At 43.3% G+C, this 17,171-nt stretch overlaps 1 protein-coding gene across 1 annotated transcript in view; it reads right to left on the bottom strand.

The window, feature by feature from the left end:
* Positions 1-17,171, bottom strand: part of DNAH11 (dynein axonemal heavy chain 11) — a 286,917-nt gene that overhangs the window by 190,836 nt on the left and 78,910 nt on the right. Inside the window, exons 29-30 of the mRNA XM_066240541.1 lie at positions 9,410-9,559; positions 5,982-6,215 (exon numbers count right to left, since the gene is read on the bottom strand). Coding sequence (XP_066096638.1) covers positions 5,982-6,215; positions 9,410-9,559 — 384 coding nt within the window. The remainder of the gene's footprint in view (positions 1-5,981; positions 6,216-9,409; positions 9,560-17,171) is intronic.

Genomic DNA, 17,171 nt, shown 5'->3' with positions numbered 1-17,171 from the left:
TCTGGTTGGGACACATAGGGAGTTGATGCTTCCTGCTCTTCCCCGTTCTTTCGCTCTCTCTCTCTCTCTCTCTCTCCTATCTCTCTAAAAGTGAATTTAAAAAAAGATAGCCTGACCAGGCGGTGGCGCAGTGGATGGAGTGTCGGACTGGGATGCGTAAGGACCCAGGTTCGAGACCCCGGGGTTGCCAGCTTGAGTGCAGGCTCATCTGGCTTGAGCAAAAAGCTCACTAGCATGGACCCAAGGTCACTGGCTCGAGCAGGGGGTTACTCGGTCTGCTGAAGGCCCACAGTCAAGGCACATATGAGAAAGCAATCAATGAACAATTAAGATGTTGCAACGAAAAACTGATGATTGATGCTTCTCATCTCTCTCCGTTCCTGTCTGTCCCTATCTATCCCTCTATCTGACTCTCTCTCTGTCCCTGTTAAAAAAAAAAAATTTTTTTTAAAAAGATATATGAATGCCAACAAACATGTGAAAAGTTGTTTTGCATCTTTAAACATTAGAGATAAGCAAACTAAAAGCCCAGGGAGACACTACTTCACACCCACTAGAATGACCGCAGTGTAAAGACTGGTAACTCCCAGTACCGGCCAGGATATGAAGCCATTAGAATCTGTCACATTGTCGATGGGAATGTTACAGTGGAGACCTGTTTGGCAGTTTCCTGAGAGCTTGTTTAGAGGCTCTAGCAGGGGAGCGCAGCTACTCATATACCCTTGATGGAAAAATGGTCCTCTCCTCTATCGGGGAAGGTCGTCCTCTTCGCCTGAGTGCACAGCCTCAGGAGGGACACTCATGAACCAGTGAGGGAGGAAGGGGACACCCGCCTAGCCAGCCAGATCAGTCGAATCAACCCTGGAGATCCATGGGGTCACAGATGTCGCAGCCAGATCACCCTCACATCCTGGCAGTTTCTTAAACAGTTAAATGTATACCTTCCCTATGATCCAGCCACTTCACTTTCAGGTATTTACCCAGGAGAAATGCAAAGACCTGTCCACAGAAAGATTTATACGAGAATGTTTCAAGCAGCTTTGGAAATAATAGCCCCCAACTCTAAACTCAAATGTCAATTAACAGAATGAATAAACAAAGTGTGATGTATTTCTATACAATGGAGTACTAAGCAATAAAAAAGATTGAGCTCCTAATAAACGCAACAATATAAATGACTCCCCAGAACGTTTGCTAAGAACTGGAGAGGGTCGCAGATTTTGCTCTACTTGCATGCTAAGTGGGCCTGTCACAGATTCAAGGATGCTGGCAGAAGACAGAAAGACTCCTGGGTCTCAGACACAAGACAGCTCATTAGTCACGGCAATAGCATTGAGTAATAGCGGAGGACCAGCATTTGCACCAGTCCTGACCTTCACTTTCAAAGGATAACCTGAAAAGAGCCGTATGATGCTTACATATAACACAGTCAGCTGTGTTACAGGACAGGGGCCCTGAGTTTAGGGCAGTGGTCCCCAAACCCCGGGCCACGGACCGGTACCGGTCCACAGAGAAAGAATAAATAACTTACATTATTTCCGTTTTATTTATATTTAAGTCTGAACGATGTTTTATTTAAAAAAAAAAATGACCAGATTCCCTCTGTTACATCTGTCTAAGACTCACTCTTGACGCTTGTCTTCTCGGTCACGTGATACATTTATCTGTCCCACCCTAAAGGCTGGTCCGTGAAAATATTTTCTGACATTAAACCAGTCTGTGGCCCAAAAAAGGTTGGGGATCACTGGTTTAGGGGACCCAAATCTCTTATAAGAGACAGTAAGCACACCTGACCTTTGCCCTGGGGAGAGATAGTGCCTCTGTCTTGCAAGGATGCACGCTATACAAACATCCACACAAAAATAGTCTAGAACAAAGGCAGGCACTCCCTCTGCTCAAAAGATAGACAAAAATGAGACCCACAAAGGATTGCCTCCCAACAGTGTTAAGAGAAAAATCCAGACCCAAAAAGGGCATGCTAATTCGTGAGTGGCCAAAAGAATTTTATTCTTTATTCTATCATTGACTGCTTTTTCTATCAAGGTTATTAGAACTGTAAAAAAGGAGTAAAAAAATATCTTTTCCATCTTTTTCTGCACTCTAACCATTGAAATAACATGGCATTTTTCTGTGCTTTAAATGTCTGACAAAACCATTGGAACAGGGCTGTATTTAGGGGGCATGCATCTTTAACTACCCTGATTACCGTTTGAATTATTTCTGTAGTTACTGGTCTACTCAAGTGTCCCACTTCATTTTGAATCAATTTTAGAAACTGTTCACAGAAAAATCATTCATTTAGAGTTTCAACTTAAATCACAAGCAGTTTTATACAGCCTTTGAAAGATCTCTCTCTCTCTCATAGAGGTTATATTTTCTTTCCCTACCCTTCTGTTGTTTTGCTTGGTCCTCTGAACTGCAAATCTTTTTGTTGGTGTTATTGGTCAGTTCAAAGAACCAACTCTTAGGATGAATCAATCAGATTGGACTCATGGCCTATATGAGTAGTAAATCCCTTTTTCTCATTATAGGGATCTTGACATACCTCAGGATCTATTCTGCCTCCATTTCTAGAACTTGGTTGGCAAACTACAGGCCATGAGCCAAATTTGGCCCACCACCCATTTTTATAAATAAAGTTTTATTGGAACCTAGCCATGCCTATTCACTTAAAAATTGCCTATGGCTTCTTTCCTACAACTGCAAAGAAGAGTAGGTGTAAAAGAGACTGCCTGGCCCATAGATATTAAAGTATATATTTATATTTACTCTTTGATCCTTCAGAGAAAAAGTTGGACAACCCTTGCTCTTAAGTCAAGATTTAGTAATGGCAGAAGTCCTTAATAAATAGCTCACTTTGTTTATGAAGAATTTCTCAGGGCTCATTTCCTGAGAACAAATAAAGGAGACAGAACTGGTGGTTCCAACTGCCCATCTCTTCTACATTTAATTCTTATCACTGATCATGAACTCAAGGTGTTTTTTACATTTATTGAATCTGAGTTTGCAATTCTTCTGGAAATTACACTGGGACAAAATTGGATTATTGCTGCAACAGCTTCCTTTTTTATGTTTAAAGAGGGATTTTTCTCTTCTCTTAGTTAGCCTAGAGCATTGCCATGTTCTCTTATCTAACTTCCAGTCATTTCTCAAATTATGTGGTCCAGTATTTCCCGGAAAAATATGAACTTTCTTATATAACTGACTTGTCATTCAATACAATTTTTTTTTTTTTTTAATTTTGACAGAGACAGAGTCAGAGGGAGGGAAAGATAAGGATAGACGGGAAGGGAGAGAAATGAGAAGCATCAATTCTTCATTGCAGCATCTTAGCTGTTCATTGATTGCTTATTCATTGATTCCTTTCTCATATGTGCCTTGATGGGGGGGGGGGCACAGCAGAGCAAGTGACCCCTTGCTCAAGTCAGCGACCTTGGGCTTCAAGCCAGTGACCTTCGGGCTCAAGCCAGCTACCATGGAGTCATGTCTATGATCCTATGTTCAAGCCAGTGACCCCACCCTCAAGCTGGGGATCCCACACTCAAGCTGGCAACCTTGGGGTTTCAAACCTGGGTCCTCCACGTCCCAGTCCAAAGCTCTATCCACTGCGCCACTGCCTGGTCAGGCTCAATATATAATTTTTGATGAGAGGAGAGGTAGTTTGTGCTCGGCTCAAGATCTTGTGAGATTCTGCTATACTATGAAGCATGTAGCTATCAAATCACACTTTCTATAAAGGCAATAAATACATATTCACGTTCAGTATATGCTGGGAGCTGCAGAAGTCACAGGCTCCCTTACTCAGGTAATAGGGTCAGGACAAGATAAAAACAGTATCAACATTGTATTCAATTTTTTTTCAAATAATTATTTAATTGGCAACTAAAAGTGAAGTCAAGATATTGCCTCCACACAGCAAAATGAAAGTTTCCTTCTTATATGTATAATATATCTGGATGTTTATGGTGGAGGATGATGGATGGTTAATGAGAAAAGTTTTATGTTGCTAATCTGTATCTTATTAAAAATACTCTGGATAATGTCACAGCACACTAGCTATTAATTTTTTAAAGTCCAAATGCTTCTGTCTCTTTTTCTGATGATTTTCACATAGCTCAGTGATAAAGGAAGAGTGCAAAAGCTTTTTTACCAGGTCTCAAGCCTCCAAAATACAATACTTTTGCCAAAGAACCTTCAAATCTCATCATTTAAATTTATTATATTTGCCATTTTTGCAAAGACTCTGGTGAGGTAAGAACATATATCCAAAATGCAATAATTTTGCTTTTAATCCCACCATTATCTAACATACAATCACAATAGAACTAGGGGAACAATAGTTTTATCTATTTATTTATTTATTTTTAATTCAGTGAAAGGGTGAGAGGTGGGGAGGCAGAGAGACAGACTCCTGTATGCACCCTGACCAGGATCCACCTGGCAAGCCCACTAGGGGGCGATGCTCTGCCCATCTGGGCCCTGCTGCTCTGTTGCTCTGCAACCAAGCTATTGTAGTTTAGAGCCTGAGGCAGAGGCCATGGAGCTATCCTCAGTGCCCAGGGCCAACTTACTCAAACCATTCGAGCCATGGCTGCAGGTTAGAGAGAAAGAGAGAGAAAGAGAAGGGGGGGGGGGTTGCAGAAGCAGATGGTTGCTTCTCCTATGTGCCCTAACCAGGAATCAAACCCAGCACTTCTACGTGCCAGGCTGACACTCAATCACTGAGCCAACCAGCCAGGGTCAGTTTTAAATAATTATCTTAGATTCTTTACCTCACTACAATTTGGAAGTAAGAACTAAGGAAAGAAATTACTAGTTCAGAGTTCAGGCAGCTCATCAGTTATAGCCAACTCGAATCTCAGTTTTAAAATTAAGCTATTTCAAAGGAATTTCATCTAAAAAAAAAACTGCTCACAGTATTACCAAGAGTGATTTTAATTAAAAACAAACTCCAGCAGATGGTTGCATCCATTTTTAAAGAGAAAAATAATCAAAGGGATTTCAACTTAAATGCACATATTTCTCATGAACCAAACTACAGCTTAACAGTATTCAAACATGACCTTTCCTAATACGCGCGTCACTATCAATTGCAAAACTGGAAACTGTATCGGCTATTGGCTGGCCTGTCAAATATTTCAATTAGTGCTAAAAGTTTGCTTCAAAAAATTACTTTCTTTTCCCTTTGTATCTGGATGTTCTTTATCCTTAACAATAAATAAATCAAGAGATTGAAAACAATAAAGCTGATATAAATATTTCTAAAATATTTATTATTTTAAGCCATAAAATACTCTAATTATCACCAACAAAATGTTAAATTGGAGGCAAAGGAAGGTCAAATAGCATTAGAGATTGGAATAGATTAAGTAGAAATATGTTTGTTAAAACACTGGACTTGGAGCAGTGATTGAAAATAGCTGAAATTGAAGAGAATATAATTTTAACTAAGTATTTTAAAATATCCTTATTTCAATAGGTAATGAAAATAGTTACAGTAAGAGCACAAATATCAGTAAGTTTAACCAGAAAGTAATGTTTTGTAAGTATAATAGAATTTGTTGCAATTTAACTCATTCTCTCAGTGTTTTGTGCCGGTAAAAGTGTAACTAAGCTTCCTCAGCCAAATGGCACCGAGTGGAATTGCACCCCTTCTCTAATAAATATCGGATCAACTGAGGTGGAGTCTGACATGGAAGAAAAGACACAAAGTGTCCACGTATGAGTGACATACTAGCGCCTGGGGGATAATGGCCACGATGGACATTTTTGAAACCCACGTAGAAAGCTAGAAGAATAACACAAAGGTAGAAAATAGAAAGTTTAAACAACTGATTGCTAAAATCTTAGCACAGTGCCATGCACACAGAGGATGCTCCCTGCATGACGAATGAACGAATGAATGAATGAATGAATGAATGAATGACACTTACCTCTTCAAATCCCTTTAAAAGTCTCAAAATCATCTATCTATAAAATACCTGTTTTTTATGGAAATCCTTTAGGGCTGTTTCATAGCCTTCCTCCAGTCTGCTGAAGGCTATGCCCACATCGGTAGTCCACCAGATTTGTGAGCTGGTCAGTGCAACTTGAGCCGGGAAGTCGAAAATCCACCGTTCCCTAGCTTTTTCCTCATAGGCCAGGATCGCTTCTGTGATAGAATGTCGCACTGTTTCTTGCATGGTCTGCTCAAGTTGCAGAAGCCACGTCTCCACCTTTTGAAGGAAATGGAAATGTTCTGCTGTGGAAGAGGGGTAACTCTATCCTCTCACGGGCCCGAAGGCCGCACAGAGAGTGAGGCCTCAGCCGGGTGTATTGCAAACCCTTGGAGAAACCCAGAAGAGCAGTAACTCAAAGGAGAAGGCAAACACCTGGTGGATGAAGCGTCTTTCCTACATGAACCTGTCTATTCCCAGAGACACTACTCATCTTATTTCACCCATGAGCTGGCTAATAAGTTTCCAAACCCTACAGGAGGCGTTTGTGATTCTCCATATTTCAGATTTGAAGACAAGGGGTGTCTAGACTGAAATCCCCCTAGTAATACACAGCGTTTTGAAAAACCAAACATTATAGACAATGAGAGAGTCATGTGCTAGAATAATATTCCAGAGCTGGGGGGGATAAGGGAGATTTATTTTTAAAACATACGTTTGGATAAAATTTAAAACTACTGAAAATGGTTCTCTAAAATTTTCATAGTTCTTAGCATTAAGACAAGGTGTTTTCAGCAAGTATCTTAATTACGTTCCCTACCGGTTCTCTTCACACTTGTCAAAAATTAGACAGCAGGAGGGAATGAGACACAGGACAACTGCTGACTTGCGAAAATTAATCTTCCTTTTTGAAATTAAAGTTCATTTTGCTCCTGCAAATAGATGTCAGCCAGTTTTCCATCCTAGTCAAATAGGCTTTGTTACATGTATCCTTGTGGGTTTCCACGGGATGACAGTATATAACAAAAAGGATAGTTTGCAAACTAATCACACTAATAAAAAAAAATGACATCATAAAAGAAACTCCAAGAACCACACGGGAGGCTGAAGACGCCCCGGCTGACTTCTTTCTCTGCCTCTGTGGTGATGGCAGCTGCACCGTCCCCAGAACCTCTTTCTCGGGAGCACGGGGCAGCAGGGAGGTGTAGTCAATGAGCTCACAGTCTTCCCTACGGAAAGAAACTAGAAGCACCGCCCTGGAACTGGCCCCCACGTCCTGAGAGCCTTCTCCTCTGACTTCAGGGCTGGGCTCTGTGCACATGGCCCTGCACATGTTCAGGGGTTCTGATCGAATCACTGTCCTAAGTCACTGAGCCCAACTCCTGAGGGCACCAAGCTACAAGCACCCTCAGTGAGTCAGACATCATTTGAGAAGCTCCCAGATACTCTGGCATCTATGTCCTCAATGTGGCCACCTGTTTTCAAGAGCTTCCCAGCCCATTTGGCAAGATGAAACACACAGAGAAGTTGCTATATCGGTTCACGCTCAGGTGAATTGGCCAACAGCAGCAACTTAGTGTGGTCTGAGAACTAAGCTCTGTTGAGGTCCTTGCTTGGCCCCGCCCTTCTTGGTATTTCATCAGCTTCTGCCCAACCCTCTCTAACAACTACTACCACTCCCTGCTGTCACTAATTATTTGTAGATCCATTTCTTCAGTGAGGCTAAGAGCTTCTCAAAGACAGGGGCCGTTGTCTCATTTATTTCTGGGTCCCCAAAAGCCTAACCCAGCCTCTGGAACATAGTAGGCATTCAATAAACACTAGTCAAATGAAATAGAAATAGTCTAAATTGGGAGGAAACTATTATAAAAGTGCAGGGGGAAAAGGACCTAAAGTAACAGCATCTTTTTATAAAATAAAGGCAATTATAAGGATAAATGCGGTATACGCTCAGAAGTATCTAGCACATGTTGCTTATACAGAATAAATTGGAACACTGGGGAAAATGTCAGCATCAAGGGCTCCTGCTAGTGACCACATCCGTCAACTGGACTGTCCTCCTCCTGGGCACTGGGCCAGTCGGCTAGCAGTCTGCTGGGGAGGCAGCAGACTACAACACGCTTTTGTCACGATAGTTTATGGTGACTTTTTCTAATCATTGTAATAATATCCTAAAGAGCCCAAGAGATCAAAAACTATATTTTAATCAAACTATTCCACCATCTGCTTCCTCTTCATTTGGCAGGATATTTCTGCTACAATATTAAAAAGCAGCAGAGAGGAATAAAGAAAACCCCTGTTTTTTAAAAAAAAAAAAATGGCCAGCACATTTCTGCCAGGGACACTTTACGGTACACCCCGGCCTCAACCCGAATGGTTCTGTAATAGAGGACACTGCTCAGTTACTCCGTGGACTAACCCAAGCTCTCTGAGCATCACCATAAAGAGATGCAATTCCCCTAAATCAGCTGAAAACACCAAGAGCTCTCTCATCAATCACAATGAGCCATTCTTGCAGACCACTGTTGAGAATACTCTCCAGGCACAGGTCTGGGACAGAAGCGACTATGCTCATTTAAACTGTGCCACGGTAACTAGAGGACGTGACATCAGCTCGGGAGGCTCCGTCCACTTAATTGACGAGCAGCCACTGACAACATTCACATCAGAATCCTGAACCACAAGCCTCCTTAAAACATTCTTTGACCCTGGCCGGTTGGCTCAGCAGTAGAGCGTCGGCCTGGCGTGCGGGGGACCCGGGTTCGATTCCCGGCCAGGGCACATAGGAGAAGCGCCCATTTGCTTCTCCACCCCGCCCCCTCCTTCCTGTCTCTGTCTTCCCCTCCCGCAGCCAAGGCTCCATTGGAGCAAAGATGGCCCGGGCGCTGGGGATGGCTCGTTGGCCTCTGCCCCAGGTGCTAGAGTGGCTCTGGTCGCGGCAAAGCGATGCCCTGGAGGGGCAGAGCATCGTCCCCTGGTGGGCAGAGCTTTGCCCCTGGTGGGCGTGCCGGGTGGATCCCGGTCGGGCGCATGCGGGAGTCTGTCTGACGGTCTCTCCCCGTTACCAGCTTCAGAAAAATACAAAAAAAACCCCACAACATTCTTTACTGCTAGGCGCTGTCCCGCCCTCAGCCCTGTACCCTCTGACTAGTGGTGACAATACGCTTTGTGGGAGGCACTGTCACTGGGCTGCATTTGATTCTAACTCTGGGGTCCGCTCATTCCATCTGTGACAGTCCCTCCTGTCCAGCATCTCTGAGTCCCTGTGGGGTGCTGCAGCCTGGTGGGCAGAGCCCGGGAAGCTTGGCAGGGGAGCCCTGTCACACTGGACAGAGGTCCTTAGGAAGCTCTTGGCACAAAACTAACCAGACACTGATTGGACAGGAGCTCATTTCTTTCTTGTTCAATTCAACCTTTAAAAGTTATCCCGAAAATCCTCCTCCAGCATAGAAGACATCATTATCCAATCTTACGTGGCCGGTGCAGTCACACTCGGCTGGGAATGGGACGTATTCCTTCTCTTTGCTGCACATGCCAACTGCACGGTGGGCAGAAACATCCTGATCGTCTCCGAACTGCAGGTCTGCGATGCTGTCGAACAGTTTGGCGAGGTGGCGTGTTACCTAAGACACCGTGATTAGGAAAGATCAGAGCATTTCTTACTGGAGAAGTAGTCTGGCGAGCTAGTGATGATGTCACCAAACTTTATAGAGTTACAGCACCGTCTCCAAATGTTGTTCTGCAAAATAATCACTTGTTAAATTCTAGAGTTTGAAATGACCATGGTGGAGAAGTAGCTAGGCATACTAAAAAAATCTTATGTTATTTTTAAAAAGCTGTGTTAAAATACCTGAAATGAAAAAGTTGGTCAGATACAATCTCACTTCTGTGTTGGGTCCCATGCTGCATGCTCCCTTTGATAACTCAGATGAACGCCGCAGCACAACTGTTACATAAGAAAGGTGAGAGGGATTTGCCCGGCTTTATTGATAAGGACATTGAAGTGAAAATATTAGGTGACTTCATCCAGCTGGCACTGCTCAAAGTAAGGGGCAGTTAAATTTTACATCTCCGAGTGCAAGTTACATCTACAAAGTTCAAATTCTCCTGGAACATTACTTTTACACCCTAAGTTGTAGGATTTTTGAAGAAACCCCTAAAAAATAGCTTATTGAATGTTATGCAGGTTCCAAACTACCAGAGACATAAAACAAACCAAATTAAAAAACAACAATGAGCATTTGTTCTGCTAGAGGCCAGTTTGGAGACTAAAGCCTGCCTGGCCTCCCAACAGAACAGCAGAATGAGCAATACTTATCCATCCAGCCCTGGTAGCATCGACCAGGACAAGTTTCTCTACCCGGAAGGACCAGCATCGAAATAATGCCTTCTGTAGACAAACTCACAAGGACTCTCAATTAAGTAGACTGTGCTACCCGCCCTGGGCTGGACTGAGTAAAAGGCAAAGAATGAAACCAGAGGAAGTATCAGGAGTGGGAAAAAGAGGTCCCTCCTCACATATGGTGCGAATAAAAGCTGCTGGGTGGAAAACAGCTTGGCGGTTCCTTAGAAACTGAAACACAGAATTACCAGATGACCCAGCAATTCCGCTCCTCGGTACCTATCCAAAATAACTGAAAACAGGTCCTCAAATGTTTGTACATAAGTACAGAATTATTCACAGAAGCCAAGATGTAGAACCAGTCCAAATGTCCACTGATGGATAAATGGACAAATCAATTGTGCCATATCCATACAACGGGATATTATTCGGCCATAGAAAGGCATGAAGTACTGATGCGTGCCACAACATGGTCCATAGCCTTGAACTCGTGCTAAATAAAAGCAGCCAGTCACAAAAAGCCCACATACTGTATGATTCCACTTACATAAAATGTCCAGAGCACGTGAACCCATAGAAGCAAGGTAGGCTGATGGTGGTTAGGGCTGGAGGGACTACAGAGTGACTGCTTAATGGGTATGGGGCTTCATTGTGGGATGATGAAAATGTTTTAAAACTATATAGAGGTAATTGTTGCACAACACCGTGAATATACAAAATGCCGCTGAGTCATACACTTCAAAATGGTTAGTTTCATATTATATGAATTTTATCTCAATAGAAAATGTAAAGAGGTCTGATAACCAGAAGATGGTTTAAAAGCTATACAGCATTTGCCAGCATATAGGTGCCATCCCTGTAATGAGTTTTTCTTAAAACACGGTTTGAGCAGACTTGGCAACTATTCCAATAGCAGCTTCTAGGAACAAAAGCAACCAGCCTAAACTCCCTGTGTAACCAATACCAATATCGGTAAGAAACTTTTTATGGGCGATTTAATCTTTGATTTAATCTTAGCCTTAACATTTGGGCTGTATTTGCGGTTTCAGGGTTACAGAAAATCATCTTCTGAGTATGAAATAGATGAGTTTCTGAGATTCCCATTTACCTTTAACCTACACAGAGGAGGGGCCGGTGGTCGCTGCTGGTACTACCAGACCCTTCCCCATCCCTGTCCATTACCCCAGGACACTGACACACAGAGAGTCTCTCCAACAATCACAATTCACTGTCACAGCTGAAGTGGCCAGGAAGTACACAGATGTCTAAATGGCTTCTACTGGGTAATGGGCCTAAATATAGGAACCTTCAGGTGAAAAGCTGTAGGATAAATGAAACTTCAACCATCAGACACCCTCACACATTTTTGCAGGGGTGAGAAAATAGTTTCAAAAGAATTTCTCTGCCTGTAGTCACTCGGCCAGCGACCGGGAGATGCAAACCCCAAGGCTGACGGGTCTCCCGTGCATCTACTGGGCCTGTCTCAGGCCGGATGTTTTCATAGTTCTGTCCTCCGTGTAAAGCTTTTGAGAGAATAGGACTGGTTTTTAAATTAATGCGGACCCTGTTGTCTCCTAATGTGTCCCATTTCTAATGTATTTGTTAGCACAAGATTAAAATTCCTTCTTCCTAGAGCGGTGTTTGGAAAGACCTGCTATTATAGACAATGAAAACAAATACATAGTAGCAAATGCCTCATAGGTCCCTCTTCTTATCTCACTAAAGAAACAGTAGATTTGAACACTTCAATTCATACAGTCAGGAACTTCATTGATCTCTTAAGGAGGTTTCTAAAAGGTTAGTGGCGAAAAGTGAAATATTGTTCCCTCGCGGTACAGTTTATAGCAAATTAGGTGGCATCTACCTACCAGTGACAGACAGCAAGCAAAGGCCAGGACCAGCCCTGGCCGGTTGGCTCAGCGGTAGAGCGTTGGCCTGGCGTGTGGGGAACCCGGGTTCGATTCCCGGCCAGGGCACATAGGAGAAGCGCCCATTTGCTTCTCCACCCCTACCCCCCTCCTTCCTCTCTATCTCTCTCTTCCCCTCCCGCAGCCAAGGCTCCACTGGAGCAAAGATGGCCCAGGCACTGGGGATGGCTCCTTGGCCTCTGCCCCAGGCGCTATAGTGGCTCTGGTCGCGGCAGAGCAACGCCCCGGAGGGGCAGAGCGTTGCCCCTGGTGGGCGTGCCGGGTGGATCCCGGTCGGGCGTATGCGGGAGTCTGTCTGACTGTCTCTCCCCATTTCCAGCTTCAGAAAAATACAAAAAAAAAAAAAAAAAAAGGCCAGGACCAGCAGTCCCCGATTCCACAGCAAGGCCTCAACCTCTTGGGTGGCAGGATGCTGCACATGTGTGATGTCACATTTGGATCTCATAGCATTAAAGTGATACTGTATTTTAATCCCACACAAAAAACATACACTGTTATACAATTTGCGGCAAATTTTATAGTAACTATTTTGTGAGGATAATCAAAGATAACTCCCACTGGGTATATAATTTATGGCCTATTTCGTTTATATTCAGAGTGTCTATTTTCTTGTCACACACCTACATGCCTAAGTCCTTTGGGTATCAGGCAGCCTTTACACAAAAGCATCCGTTTAAAATATGACATATTCCTAAATTCTGTCCAGAAGAGCTGCTCTTCCTTGGCGATCTCTATGACAAACTACAAGGAGGTGAGCAGCGTCTAGTCCTTGCTGCTCAGTGGAAGGTAAGCGGAGACAACGGCAAGAGAACCCCAACCATGACCACCTTCTGTGACCATTGCCTGTCGTCCCTATTCTGTCCTCAGCCCGCACCCCTAAACTCAAGGGCAACCTCTTCCTCCACCTGCCGCAGCTAATAGCTCGCCAGCTCTCTCCTTCTCTAAAAAGAGCAGGAATTTTTTATTGATTTTTATTTCAACTAAAACTCGTGTTCCTGCATGGCATCAGTTAACCTTGCATCTTGAGCCTTTTTCCTTTTTTTTTTTTAATTTACTTATTCATTTTAGAGAGGAGAGAGAGAGAGAGAGAGAGAGAGAGAGAGAGAAAGAAAGAGGGGAGGAGCAGGAAGCATCAGCTCCCATACATGCCCTGACCAGACAAGTGCAGGGTTTTGAACCGGCGACCTCAGTGTTCCCAGGTTGACGCTTCATCTACTGCGCCACCACAGGTCAGGCCCGAGTCTTTTTCCTCTTAATGGTCTGATGACTCAATCTTGTTAGAGAAGGTGTGACGCTGTGAATGAGTGCGGAGCGCCGTCACCCCAATGCCTGAAATCCAGAGGCCGAGAGTCTCCCACTCCATCAGGAAGAGAAGCCAGGGGAAGTGCTATCTAGACAGACCGTGCCTGTGGGAACGTGTGGTCTTAGGGACTCGCCTCTCTACGAGCCAGCGCTGCTCTTTCTCACCTACTATTAAGCCCATTTCTCACAAGCACTTTTCCAAATGCCAGTATTCGCAGTCTGATAGAGGTGCCCGTTTAGTGCCATCTGTCTCATCGCTGCAGTCTGGAGGGTTTCTCCAAGGACAGGCTAGCAGGTTTCTTCTTACGTAGATTTGGGCCGATGCCACTGAAGGACATTTCTCGATGCAAACGTTAAACATTTCTGAGCATATATACACTCGATCACGTCATTGTAGAAGATGCACTGTGGCCTCAATTTCCACAGCAGTGGCTTTCTAGTAGCCACAGGAAAACAAGTGGGAAGAAACAGGTCACATTAACTTTAATGTATTTTATTTGACCTAGTATACCTAAAATGTATTCAGGTCAACATGGAATACAAAAATTATTAGTGAGATATTTTACATTCTTCTCTCTGGAGTAAGTTTTTGAAATCAGGTATGTGTTTTATATTTATAGCATTATTATTTTTCATCAGCAATACTTGATCTGTATTTAGATTTCATAAAACAAACATTTGCAAAGCAGATTCACACATCCAAGTAGTTCCACACACGCTTTCCAATAGCTGAATCAAATATCATCTTTTAAATATAGACTAGTTAAAATTTACTGACATTAAAAATTCAGTTTGTGCCTGACCAGGCAGTGGCGCAATGGAGAGAGCGTCGGACTGGGATGCAGAGGACCCAGGTTCGAGATCTCAAGGTCACCAGCTTGAGCACAGGCTCATCTGGTTTGCGCAAAAACCTCATCAGCTTGGACCCAAGGTCACTGGCTCGAGCAGGGGGTTACTCAGTCTGCTGAAGGCCCGCGGTCAAGGCACATATGAGAAGGCAATCAATGAACAACTAAGGTGTTGCAACAAAAAACTGATGATTGATGCTTGTCATCTCTCTCCGTTCCTGTCTGTCTGTTCCTACCTAACCCTCTCTCTGACTCTCTCTCTGTCCCTGTAAAAAAAAAAAAAAAAATTCAGTCAGTTGCCACATTTTCATTATTTAATAGCCGAACACTTGCTCATGGGGACACCATCAGACAACAGAAATGCAGCCGACCACATTGAAAGTTTGTCTTTTTTTAATATTGCTCCATCATGGAGAAGCTTTCGCTGATCACCATGTAGGTGAGGGGGAGAGAAAACTGTGCAACTCTTCTAGGACAAAAAGATCTTTCGAGTCATTAGGAATCGGTGGCTAAAAGCATCTTGACTAGAGAAAGTTGCCAGCTATTTTAAGGCACTCTGCGGCAGCCCGGAGGGCACAAAGGAGGCAACTCCTACTGCTCCGTCTGACTCTCACCACTGCACAGCTCACCTGAAAAATACAAACGGATGTTTTTATAAAAGGGGGGGAGAAATCAAAGAACGTTAATATTGAATCATGTGCAACTGGAGACCAGCTGCTCATAACTATTTAAGTTTGCATTTCCACAGGCATCACCCAGTGACGTTTGACCACTGAGGTTAAGCAGTGCCCATATCCACCATCCTTTAAATCAGGGGCAGTCAACCTTTTTATACCTACCGCCCACTTTTGTATCTCTGTTAGTAGTAACATTTTCTAACCGCCCACCGTTCCACAGTAATGGTGATCTATAAAGTAGGGAAGTAACTTTACTTTATAAAATTTATAAAGCAGAGTTACAGCGAGTTAAAACATATAATAATAATTAATTACCAAGTACTTTATGTTGGATTTTCGCTAAGTTCGGCAGAATAAATCTTTATAAAACAACTGACTATAGTTAAATCTGTATTTTTATTTATACTTTGGTCGCTCCGCTACCACCCACCATGAAAGCTGGAACGCCCACTAGTGGGCGGCAGGGACCAGGTTGACTATCACTGCTTTAGATAATCCATGTCATTGCAAGGTCAGAGGGAATTCTGGGAGAAGAAAATCTTTAAAACTTGCCCTTAAACTAGCTTACCAACAGCTGATCACCACCAAAGGCATTCTAGACACATTGACTTCATCACTCTGGCGTTCCAACCCACGTATCTTCACTTGGGAATTTCTGCTTACGAGACTGGAGGTGGAAGTACTATCAGACCTCCCTGGCTGAAAGTCCAGGCTAAACCAATCCTACAATAAACTGCAGACACTCTCACTTTAGCCAACACTCTGAAATCGAGTGCGGCGGTTGGAGGAGGGGGGGCATCTAAAGAATTCAAGTCATTCACAAGATGTCAACATGAGTTATCTGTCCACAAAGGGTATCTTTTCCGGGGGACACGACATTGGTATTCCCCAAGCTGCAGTGGCCACGCTATCTCGGTCACACGACTGGGATCACATTCAGGAATGTTAGCACAAAAGGCAGAGGCGGAAAACTTGTGTCTGGTGGTCTGAAACTGATTCTGACGCTGGAAAGGAAGATAAAAGAGGGTGGCGAGGCCAGGCTACTGGGCACAATTGCCAAAAGCATGAACTATTATTCCGTGGTAAGTGACCAAGAATTCAGAATGCACCTTGACTCCACGGAGCCATTTTCTGGGAAAGAAGTTAACGGTGGCCATAGACGACTGGAATGGCCCTTACCACCTTCCCTAGCTGCCACCCCAACAACTCACTCCTGAGTGTTTATGTGCACCACAGGGGCGGCTAAGCAATTTTTTTCCTTCTGGACCTTTAGGAACTGTGTAATACCATTTTATGTGAATTTAAATTGTTGCAAGTTTACTGGAGCAGAAAGACCTCAACAAAATCCTATTTTGAACACAATTTGAAATAATACGTATCTCAAATTTTCAGAAATATCACAAATCTAATTTTTTTTTTAAAGCTGGTGGGTCAGGAGAACTGTCAACCACATATGGACGGTAGTCACATGGTTGAAGCCCTTCAGCTGGTGAGCAGAAATACCCACGTCCTTTTATTAGCACAGTGTGGACAGCCTGCTGCGTGCGGGCCCTCGCCGGCCTGGGCGCGAGCCGTTTGGGAGATTTCTGTGCTGTGATTTTAAATATTCAGCTTCATCATTTAAAGCCTTTTGAATGTCTTCTACTACTTAGTCACTCTTTAAGGAGTGGTACTAGTCTTAGTGCTGAGCCATGTGCCTGAGATTTGGGAATTTAGAACTTAGGGTTAAAACGATAGGAATGAAGCAGGTGAGCAGACTATTACCAGAGGTCTCGCTGATGTTAAAGATAACACTCTAAAATAATGAAATGAAGCTGTGAAAATTAAAAAAAAACGATGCTCTAAAAGATACATCTTTAAAGTTTGTTTAAAAAAAATAAAACTCATCCTGTAACTTAGGAAGACTAATGAAAAAATAAAGCACCAGGGATGCACAGACCTGTGAGACATGTTGTCTGGCTAGGTCATGAGGCATTCTATTATTATTATTATTATTATTATTACTATTATTATTATTATTATTATTATTATCTGAGAAGAGGTAAAGAGAACTGGCGACATGCACATGTTGACTGATCTGTTCCTCTAAGATTCAACTAAAGGCAAAGAGGAACTGGGCGTGTGCCTCTTCTGAAGAC

The sequence above is a fragment of the Saccopteryx bilineata genome, chromosome 7, assembly GCF_036850765.1.
Source record: "Saccopteryx bilineata isolate mSacBil1 chromosome 7, mSacBil1_pri_phased_curated, whole genome shotgun sequence".
In the NCBI taxonomy this organism is placed as follows: domain Eukaryota; kingdom Metazoa; phylum Chordata; class Mammalia; order Chiroptera; family Emballonuridae; genus Saccopteryx; species Saccopteryx bilineata.
Note: the sequence above shows the minus strand (reverse complement) of the source record. Positions and strands in the feature narration are given on the sequence as shown.